Source organism: Centrocercus urophasianus, unplaced genomic scaffold (genome assembly GCF_019232065.1).
Source record: "Centrocercus urophasianus isolate 14NV4802_14NV808 unplaced genomic scaffold, USGS_Curo_1.0 seq_39, whole genome shotgun sequence".
Classification (NCBI taxonomy): Eukaryota; Metazoa; Chordata; class Aves; order Galliformes; family Phasianidae; genus Centrocercus; species Centrocercus urophasianus.
The window spans coordinates 4,544,126-4,555,418 of record NW_024884966.1 but is presented as its reverse complement, the minus strand read 5'-3'; the positions used below and the strand labels follow the sequence as shown (position 1 = coordinate 4,555,418).

General features: G+C 45.8%; 1 protein-coding gene across 2 annotated transcripts in view; it reads right to left on the bottom strand.

Annotated features, from left to right (window-relative positions):
- Window positions 1-836: 836 nt before the first annotated feature.
- The window catches only part of KIF13B (kinesin family member 13B), a 120,592-nt gene continuing 110,135 nt past the window's right edge, over window positions 837-11,293 (bottom strand). For both annotated transcript variants that reach the window (XM_042832727.1, XM_042832728.1), the window contains exons 38-40: window positions 6,509-6,571; window positions 3,968-4,991; window positions 837-1,252 (exon numbers count right to left, since the gene is read on the bottom strand). In XM_042832727.1, the coding sequence (XP_042688661.1) occupies window positions 957-1,252; window positions 3,968-4,991; window positions 6,509-6,571 (1,383 nt within the window). In that variant the 3' untranslated portion in view covers window positions 837-956. The remainder of the gene's footprint in view (window positions 1,253-3,967; window positions 4,992-6,508; window positions 6,572-11,293) is intronic.

Here is an 11,293-nt window from a genome sequence, read left to right as displayed (position 1 = left end):
CCAAAGGCTGGGTGAAAATCCAAAGGCTGGGTGAAAATCCAAAGGCTGGATGAAAACCCATAGGTCGGGTGAAGACCCAAAGGCTGGGCAAAGACCCAAAGGTTGGGCAGGATGCTCCACTGAGCAGCAGGCAGGACCCAACAAAAGGTTGGGGACATGGGAGCACTGCAGTGCCATCTCTGCCAAAATCCTCCTGACCCAAAAGGCAGAGCAAATGGGAAGTTCCTGTAGTGCTTGGGGCAGTGAGAGGAGCACAGCATGGTGAGAGCACACACTAAATGAATCTGAGATGGCAAATTCGTTTAACTCTCCTCCTCTGTAAAAAGAAGGGATCCAAAATATTACAGAGCGGGTCATGGGCCTGCTCTCATTCCCATCAGCAATAAATTTTGGGCTGATTTACATAGAAGGATAACAGAACAGAAACCAAACCAGGCACTGATGCTGGGCCACACAACCAGAGGGCTACTGTTTTTTTAAATGAAAGAGTTTTGAGGGGTTCCTCATTACCAGATATGTTCCCTTCTCTGCCCATCTGGGATCATTATCTTGCCCTTTCACCATGCATTATGCGATATAACTCTCACAAAATTAGACAGAATTTATTCTTTTGGGGACCCGTGCTCAGAGAAGCACTGATGTGTAGGCAGGGTTTTGTAGCCACTAGAAGTCATGCCATAATTTGAGCAACTCTCATCTCCTCCTTCTCTGGGAGGTGGAGGAGAGCAGAGCTCACAGTCACCCTACACCTCAGCATCACAACATGTAACATGAAACTATGGCTGTAGACCCAGCATCATGGCAAGGCAAGGAATGAACATGCCAGTCACCCAAAGCAGAGAAAAAACCCTTCATTAGTGTTTGCCACAAACCACAAGTTCACAGGCCTGCTTTTAGCCAGCTGAAGCTAAAAGATGGGGGCCCACAGCCACGGCGCTTTGCAGACAGCCACTCTCTCAGCTCGCCCAGGATTTCCTGTTCTCTGCGTTTTTCTGGCTCTTCTCCATGCGAATTGTGGGTCCTGCTTCTGACTTGGCAGCCAGGGCTGTGAGTGAAGCCAGGCTGGATGCTGAAGCAGAGAAGTTGCCACTCCTCCTGTTCTCGCTGGATGCTGCTCCCTGCAACCTCACGCCGGTGCTCCGTCGCCTCGCTGGTCCTGCGGCCTTTTTAACTCTGCCTGGTTTTACGAGCAATCCATAGCCTGGGTTGCACCTGAAGTACTGCTTTCCTCCAATGGAGCCATCATTCTTCCCTTTGAAAAGAAACACAGATCACAGAATCATTAACATTGGAAAAGATCTCTATGATCCCTAGAACCCCACCCCACCGTGCCCGCTGCCCACGTCCCTCACTGCCACATCCCCATGGTTCTGGAACACCTCCAGGTTTGGTGACCCCACCACCTCCCTGGGCAGCTCTGCCACTGCTGCACAAAATGGCTTTTGCTCTGTGCGTAGGGTGTGCTGCTACCCAGCACTCGAGGAAACTCATGTAGGGCTCCAGGGCACTTAGGAGGAAGTTTTTCCCCCAGAGGGTGGTGAGGCACTGGCACAGGTTGCCCAAGGAGGCTGTGGATGCCCCATCCCTGCAGGCATTCAAGGCCAGGCTGGATGTGGCTCTGGGCAGCCTGGGCTGCTGGTTGGTGACCTGCACACAGCAGGGGGTTGGGACTGGATGAGCACTGTGGGCCTTTGCAACCCAGGCCATTCTGTGATTCTGTGATTCTTTCATTACCAGCAGCAGGGACAAAGATGGGGGTTTAACTGAGCCAGGGATTTAACTGGGCTGATTCTGCCTCAGATGAAGGTTGAGTCACAGTTACAAAATGCTTAAAGACAAGTTGAAGGAATGAACTAACACGATGACTGAGAACAATATAATGCCAGAGGGCTATACTAATTATAGTTTTTGTCAGACTAAATGGATAGGGTTTTCCTTTGTTTTTAAGGTTAAAAACAATGCATAAATCTCCTGGCTGAGCTGCTCAGTAACAACTCCGTGCAGAGCCATGCAAGCTATTACAGAAGTAGAGAAGTGTATGGATAAAGGAGCGACAACAGCAGCCTGGGCTGAAAGATAGTGCCATGCTGCAGGGAAGACTTTCGTTGAAAATAAAAGCTACTATGATGATGACAGACTTAGAAACTATTATACAGGAGGGCACTGGAAGCACTTTGTTCCTGCAGAACAAAATGCTGTATTCCCTCTTAATAGGTAAACAAGCAGGAAAGCAAGCACCATCAGTACAAAGCTTGTATGAGAGCAAACAAGAGCTCGTGATCAATGAACTCGACAGAGAAAGAAATCTTCAAGCTCCAGAGGAGCAGATAAGTGGGAGAAGCCTCCCTTGAGGAATGCATAAGATAAAAAACCCATCAGCTGGTTTTATATCCAAGTAAAATCATACGAAGCAGCCGCAGTAGAACTGGCCTTGGTTCATCCCTGCCCATGGCAAGGCTTGGGACTGGATGGGCTTTAAGGTTCCTCCCAGTCCAAAGACACCAGCTTGTGACTGTGTTTCCCAAGGGAAGCTACAGTCTGCTAGAAGACAACTGTGCTCCAACAAATCATGCTCCATCCCTGGAGGTGCCCAAGGCCAGGCTGGATGGGGCCCTGTGCAGCCTGAGCTGGTGGGTGGCAACCAGCCCAAGGCAGGTGTTAGGGCTGAGCGGGCTTTAATGTCCCTTCCAAGCCAAGCCATTCTATGTCTCTACAAAATCAGGGACCTAAATCTTTGTGGAAACAGAAGAATATCCAAAACACCAGCAGCTGAGTCTTCAACATGACCAACATCTCTTAGCCACAAGACTCTTACAAGGAAGGCTAAGCTGATGCTCACCGACTAGTCAGTGGACCAGACAGGGAGGGAATGTGACTTCAAAACTGCAGTGAGTCTATAAATACATATATTCTTAAAATAAAGCATGAGAAAGCAAAGAATTCAGAGAATAGTGCCTACAACTTTCAGAAGGATTGGAGCTACAGTTTGCTTTCTGGGATGGCAAATCCAGGCAGTTTTCTGTACCCAGCTAAAAGCACGCCGTCTAGTTTAGCTTTTATGAGCACACCACACATGGGAAAGATAAGTGCTCATTTAAATGGGAGTCCTGGATCCTGGAGACACTTCTTATCTTGGGGAGCAGCTCCAATCTCAGAGAAGCATGCAGCAGAATGTGGGCAACTCCTTGAGACGTGCTGATTCACCAACCACAGCCTGCATTGCAGCTTTGGAATTTTGTAGCTTGGCTAAAAGAATTTAAATAAGCAGCTTTGAGTGCTCTTTATAAACCACTCTCTCACTGTGAAAGTCAATGTTATCTAATGGTCACTTCCTAGGAAACATTTCTTCTCCGTAAGAGTGGTGAGGCTGCCCAGGAGGTGGTGGAGTCACCATCTTTGGAGGTGTTCAAGAAATGTTCAGATGTAGTTTTGAGGGCCATGGTTTGGTGGGCAATACTGGTGGAAGGTGGGCGGTTGGACTGGATGATCTTAGAGGTCTTTTCCAACCTTGGTGATTCTGTGATTCTATGATTCTCCTGAGTCTTCCACTGGCACATCCTGCCTGCTCTTGGATAACAGAGAAAACGAGTGCCATAAAAGCTGATGTGAACCTGTGAAGGGAAGGAACTGTGAAGCCTGGGGCTCCAGTAGAGAACAAATGCCAGCTATCACCTCCTTTCCTCTCACCTCTGTAGTTTTAAAGTGCTTCTGCTCAAGTCATTGCTTTTCTGCATCACGTTCCAATGACACATGGAAGCAAATCTTCTCCAAGAATGGTACCCTAGTTTCTAAAAATTATTTGTTATACAAAATCCTAAAAAAAGCCTAAAAGTAAGAGTCAGGAAGGAATGACAAAAGAAACTGAACAAAAAGTTTGACCACCTCTTTTTCCTGATTGCCAACATTACAACAAACACCGCAAAGTCCGAAATGCTGCCTATGTTGCACTCAATCTAGAGCATCTTACCTGAAGGTAAATCCAGTTCAACACCAACCCACGTTCCCTCCTGGAAATCTGTGGGCCCAATGTATCTAACGATGCCTGTCTTGTTTGCACCAACAGTGACATATTCTCCCTCTTTCAGCCACTCGGGAATTTCATTGCCATCTTCAGAGTCAGAAACTACTTCCAGTTTTTCTTCTGCCATCTCTGACCCGTTATGGCTCAGGCCATGTGCTGCAGATGCACTCTTTTCTCCTTCCTGCTGCTCCTCCTCTGCATTTAGTGAACACGAGGGATCAGTCCCCAACATGCTGGTGAAGGACTTGAGCTCTGAAGTTTTGACTTTCTGGATTTTGAAGGGGGAGGCGGCAACGCTGGGCTGGGACGATTGGTTGGGCTGAACCTGTGGTTTGGGAGCCCCCAGTTCGGAAGCCCCAGAACTTGTTTCCTTTCTCCTGACAGCCTGTCCTGCTGACTCCATCAATTGTTTAGATGACTCCATCCTTGGAGCAGAGGTAGAAAGAAAGGTTTTTGCATCAGTGGCTACAGAGGCATCATTTGCCTGCTCACTGTGAGTCACAGGAGATGCAGAAGATTTTGACTTCAAAGCATCACTCCCATTCACTTCAGCGCTGTCTTTTGATCTTGTGTGAGCACCTGGAAGGCTGGGGGTGGGTAGACTCTCCCCCTTACTGTTGAGACAGCTTTCTAAAGGACTGTCCGAGTGTCCTGGCATGTCTGAAGATCCCTGAGCCACAGCAGGAGCTGGGAAGTCACTTAGGGCAGGCGTCTGTCCCCCTGGCTGAACCACAGCATCACTCCCTGCTGTGAGGGCTTCAGAGAGGGTGGCTGTTGATACACTGTGGGAAAAGTACCCGCTGGAGGCTTCGCTCAGAGGGCTTGGAGGCCCTTCCTGGGAGTCCTGAGCCTGGGCATCTCCCGTGGGCTGCTGCAAAGGCATTTTGGGCATCTTTTCGGGATTCTTTTCCACCTCTGACATCCGTACCGCAGCTTCGAATGGTCGTTTCCCTGCTGCCTCTTGGTTCAGCTGAAACAGAAGAGGACAGTGACCATGGAACTCTGATATCCAAACTCTCTGGGTCTAAAGGGCAGATACAAGGTCTCTGAGAAGCACTAAGGCCTCCAGCATATCTACACCCCCACGTAGCCACAGTCTCCAGAAGACGAAGTTGATCTGAAGTCAGCTTTACAAATCTGGCAGGATTGTCAGCTCATTTCTTCCATTAATAAGAAAAGCATTGACTAAAAGAAATACGCTCCCCAATATTTACTGAAAAATTATTTATATTGCAGGAATGGTCATTTGCTGTTTGAATAGCAGGATTTATATGAAATGTGAAACAGTCATGATCTATAAGCCTCTCTCAGTTATTTGGCTTAACTTTCAAGACTGATAAATCACAGCTTTCCAGCTAAACTGTCATTTATGTTCCCGTTCCCAAATGCCATTCCCACCTCACTGTCACCAGCACCACACACTTCCAGGGTATGAAATTAACTGCACCTCATGAGATTAACAGCCCATTTTAGTGATGTATTTCTTGGCTGTAAAGTTTACTAAATCTGATAGATCAATATCTTGTGCCAGCTCATGTACTCTAAAAGATTAGGATGTCTCTAAATCTCTTTGGGAGGGAAGGAGGTGGCTGCTAATATGAAGAAGAAAAAGTGGTTGGAGGAAGGCAGGCGTGGACCTACCTGTTAACTCTCAAGTGCACATACTTGTTTACTGTTCAAAATGTTGTCTTCTTCCCATTTAATACTAAAGTGTCCCAAACAACAGGACTTGCACCTTGTTCTGAAATATCTTTCTCACTGGGAACTTAAGTGGCATTCAGTGAAAGAGGGATTTGATTGAATTACAAGAGCTTCAGGAGCCAAAGTTATTGCTAAGTAAGATATAATACAGAAAAGTTGTTTGAAACATTGCAGTGGATTGAAAACACTTCTAGCTTTTCTGTGGAGCGGGTGCTGTAGGTGTGAACTCTGGAATTCTGTTCTTTATTTGGGCTTTCCCTTTTAAGCTGTGTTCAGATAACACACATTTTACTAAGACAATAAAAGCACAGTGGGAGAAAGCTGATTTGCTATTCACAAGACTGAAGTTCTGCTGAACTGTGGGAGATCATAGGGTCTATTTTCTGCCCTGCTTACAAGAGCCTTTTTTCATGCCGATATCATGAATTGGCTCGAAATGTAAAATCAAGAATTAAGCTCAGCACTCAGAATAACAGACTCGTTCTGTTTATAGAAAGCATCAGGGCAAAGCAATTTGTCTTTTAAAGCAGCAAAACAGCTAAATGTTAGCTACTTAACTGCAAATACAATCATATGATTAGCCAGGCTTTTAAGTATAGAAGCACAGCCAACACCAGAGGGGAGACTTTAGCAAGACCTAAGAAAACACAGCAACGCATACTGCATTTAATTGTCTGACCATGAAGTGACAGCAAAAGTGCCACAGGCTTACGTGGCTTTTGCTGCCTCTGGTTTTCAGTGATGTGAATATAGAAACTGTTTCTTAACACGCTATGGTGTGCTTACCTGCTTTATCTTTGCAGCACTGGCATCGATAGTGGCAGACTGAACCATAATCCGTGGGACAGCCTGCAGGAGTGAAAAGCAGGGCATCGTTCAATAAAGGGTTACACGTTGTCCAGCTGGTAAACGCCAGAACTGACATCTGAAATTTTGGGATTATCATAAGGACCAAGCATTACTATCCTAACATGTTCTGCTGACATACTCTGAAGGGGCAGATGAATGCATTAACCAAAGCAACAGAGGCATCCCTGAACTTCAGCACAAAAACAACTACAAGCACAAATTCACAGCACAGACATTTCTTACATGGAGCGGTAAAGGGCACAGCACTGAGCAACCAGATGGCAAAGAGGTCTGAAGTCACTCTGCTTGGTGCAATCCTCAGCTCCAGTCCCTCCCCACAACTTTCTCCTTCCCCAGTACCTCAATTTAGTTTAGATTTTAGCCATGCTTACTAATTTGCTAATGACAACGTATTGGTCCCGTGCCAGAAGGACTGCTTCTGTGCTCCCACCAAATTCTCTCTTTCACAACTGGGCTTTGACACGAAGGCTTTGACTACAAACGTTGCTCCCTATTCAGTGCTTGGCGCTTTTGCTTTTGAAAGGTTTGAAATAATCACTTGAAGGCATCTCCTGAGACCGCAGCAGCCAACTGTGCCACAGGACCATAACTCTGTTACTTGACTCACTGCCATGCACTGCTGTCACAGGAGGGAATGGGACCACCCAGTCAATGGAGGACCTTGGGAGCGAGACACGGGAAGGCAAGAGAGGAGAAAAAGGCTGAAACAACTCTTCAGCAACATGCTGCAATTGTAGGTTCATGCTTAAGGGAAAGAACTCCTTAAGGGCAATTAGGGAGCAGTCTGCTTCTTTCCTTTTCTTCTTCTTCTCCTCTCTCTGAGGCACTTGAGAACTCCTTCTGCAGAAACACACAGGCAGTGCCCATCTCCAAGGCATACTTCCAGAATCCAATTTACAGAACTGAAACTTTCCAACTGAAGAGTGAGGTACTCTTCTCTTGCATCCTTTCTAAGCAAAGTGAAGTAGGAATATGATTGACTAATCCTCCCCCAAAAAGAAAAAGACATGGGGAACAAGAACAGCTATGCAGAGATTGCCAGGCATTAAACAAAACCACAGTTGTTCAAAGTAAAACTAAGAGACAAAAGACAGACAGAAACAACCAACAGCTTCACAGTGGATCAAAATAACTTTTTTTTTTTTTTGGTAGAGACATTAAAGCTTCAGCTCAATGAAAGGAAGCAGGAGGAGGGGGCTGCTCATCTTTAAACTTGCTAATTGGAAGTATACACTGAAGGGGGCTCAGAGCACACTGCATCTATGCGGGATGCATGGGGAACGAGCACTTTGTGACATGGGCAAGAAGCAGATGGCAACCAGAATCAAAGAAAGCAATGAAGCCCCCAAATAAACAAATTTAGGGCTCATCACCCAGTGGTGTCTGGGGTCAGAACTTCAGATTCCTCTGGCATAAATCATAGAATCATAAAGGTTGGAAAAGACCACTAAAATCACTTAATCTGACTGCCAACCTATGGCCATCAGGCCCAAAGTAAAGTGGCAATCTTCTAAGACAAAAGCATGAACCTGAAAACTGTGACACTGATTTGCACCTGATCTCAGAAACAGCTCAGAGCAGTGAGGTTCAGTAAGTACTCTGACGTGCCCAGAAGAACCAACTTGGACATGCAAGGATAACTTAACTGTCATAACAGACAAGTGTTTCACTTTACATAGACTAGAGAGGAGAGAGATTCACTTTCTTCTAAGAATACACTGCATGTTTTAGTTGTAACAGAGGCTTATAAGCGTGTTAAAGCAGCTGGAGTACTTGGCAGAACACTTATGCTCTCCTCTTTAGCTGTCTTTGAAGCACGGTTGGCCCATCTTGGAAAGCAGCACAAAGCCAAGCTGTTAAATATCACCTTCTAATTAAAAGAAATCATTAGGCATAAGGCATTAGGGCTAATCCCTGGGCAGGCACTTCCATAGCACTTCAAATCTTTTGCAGAGGGACATGTGAACCTCAGCCATAAGCCAGGGCCCTTGAGTTCAGATAATCCCTGTTAAATACCTCTGCAGCCCAACACACCACACAGTTTTCTGGCACCTCAGAAAGGTTGTGTAAAGAAAAATCACTGTCCTTGTTGTTTCTACACTGCTATGTGTCATCTGGTACAGAAAGGGAATGATACAGAAGGGGAATTTGGAGTCACAGACATGGAGCTGTTGGAGTGCATCCAGAGGAGAGCCACAAAAATGATCCCAGGGATCATTTTTGAAGGATCTCCTGCAAGGACAGTCTGAGAGAGCTGGAGCTGTGCAGCATGGAGAAGAGAAGGCTGCGAGGTGACCTGAGAGTGGCCTGTCCATGTGTAAAGGGGAGCTGCAAGAGAGGAGACAGTCTTTATCAGGATATGTTGGTGGGACAAGAGGACAGGGGGAATAGTTTCAGACCAGAAGAGGTGAAGATTTAGACTGGATATATGGAAGAAGTTTTTTACAGTCAGGGTGGTGAGGCACTGGCACAGGTTGCCCAGAGGTGGCTGTTCCCCCATCCCTGCAGACAGCCAAGGTCAGGCTGGATGGGCTGTGAGCACTGATGGAGCTGTGGGTGTCCCTGCTCAGTGCAGGGAGTGGGACAGATGGACTTCAAGGGTCCTGTGATTCTATAATGAGCACCAAGAACCACAGCCAGCTCTGAGCTCTCATGCTGGTACCACAAAAGAAAATCCCTTCCTCTGCCCCATTTTGCCCCTGTATATATGTTCCACCTCCAGGAAATGCATCATTATGAGAGACTCAGAATTGGAATAAGAAGAAGCAGTTAATGATAATTCTCAGTGTCTTTGATTTCCTTTCCTCCCTGGAAAACAAACAAACAGAGGAAAGTGTTGTTCTTTGTGGTTGGGTTTGTTTGTTTTTTTATCTCTCAAACACCTTAAGTCTTGCAACATGTAAATCCATGCAATCTAAAAAGTAAATACACCCGTTACACTTTAATCATTCCTCATCAATTGCTAAGATGATGCTCTCCTCCTGAAAGGATGACAAATCTCCAAACTCCTATGTTAACTTTGCCAAGCAATGTTTAGAAAAACATGGAGAAAAAAGCAATTATGAGAAGTGGCACTTGCCCAAGTTTGGTGCTGACAAGAAACAGATGGGCAGAAACACCCTCACGAGGGGAGCAAAGGTACTAAAACAGATCTTTGCTAGGAAATGTAGTGAAGTTACTCGGGGGGGATATTCCAAACAGCGTGTCTGACTATCTGTGAAGGCATTTACTGGATGCAAAATATTTCTGAACTGAGAGCCAAATTTTGTCATAAAACGTGTGCAGATATTGACTGTGAAAGCAGACACATTTAGGCAAAGGCAAAACATGACCCTTTCACTGCGATAATTCTTGGCACAGTTCCTTCCACCAAGCTGACAAAACATGGAGTACGAGAGGACATGAAAGAAATACACTTTAAAGCATCTTTGAACCTCCATGGAGTAAAATTTGTCTTTTTCCTGGGAGCTGCTCCTTTGTACTGCAAGTTTAGAAGGATTTCTCAGTGTTTGCACAATAATTTCTGGTCAGATTGGAGGTCAAAGTGAACGTGTTTTGGGGTAACGAAAAGCCACATAATTATCAGCGATGAGAGAAGTTTGATGACACCAAGCTATGTGGGGTGGTTGATGCACCAGACAGATGGGATACCATCCAGAGGGACACAGACAGGCTGAGCAGTGGGCCCAGGTGAACTTCATGAGGTTCAACAAATCCAAATGCAAGGTTCGCACCTAGGTTCATACAACCATCACTGCCAATACAAGTTGGGAGATGAAATAGCTTCAAGCTCAAAGAGAGGAGATTTACGTTAGATACAAGGAAAAAACCTTTTACAGTGAGGATGGTGAGGCACTGGCACAGGTTGCCCAGAGATGTGATTCCAGGGTGCCTCATCCCTGGAATCTTTCAAGGCCAGGCTGGATCAGGTCCTGGGCAACCTGATTTACCAGTGCATGTCCTTGTTCATTGCAGGGGAGCTGGACGAGATGACCTCTAAAGCTCCCTTCCAACACTAAGGATTCTACGATTCTATGAAATCTAGAGACCAATGTGGTATGTTGGTGAGCTCAAAAAGCAAACTTGTATCTCATTTCACTTACAGAAGCATTAAAATTTAACTTCTTTACAGTGAGGGTGACGGAGCACTGGAACAGGCTGCCCAGGGAGGTGGTGGAGTCTCCTTCTCTGGAGATGTTCCAGACCTGCCTGGATGCCGACCTGTGCGACCTGCTGTAGGGAACCTGCTTTGGCAGGGGGTTGGACTCAGTGATCTCTGGAGGTCCCTTTCAACCCCTACAATTCTGTGTGATTCTGTGAAAATTAACCCTAAATTGACTTTTTCATCCCATGTAGTACATACATATAATGCAACTTCTTCAAAGGACTCAGAAAAATACATTTTGTCTTTCACTCTCATGAAACGTTTTGTAAAAGGATTCTGATGACAGTGGCTGATGGATTCAGTGCAGAGCCCTTTACCTTGATTTTACCAGTTGAAAATTGTTCATTGTTAATAAGCAATATGCAGTAAGCAGTGGACACGTGCATCCAAAAATTACCCTCCAAGCTCCAGAAATCATAGAGTCACAGAATTGTAGGGTTTGGAAGGGATCTTTAGAGATCATCGAATCAAACCCTTCTGCTAAAGCAGATTCCTACAATAAGTTCCACAAGAAGGCACTCAGAAGGGTCTTGAAT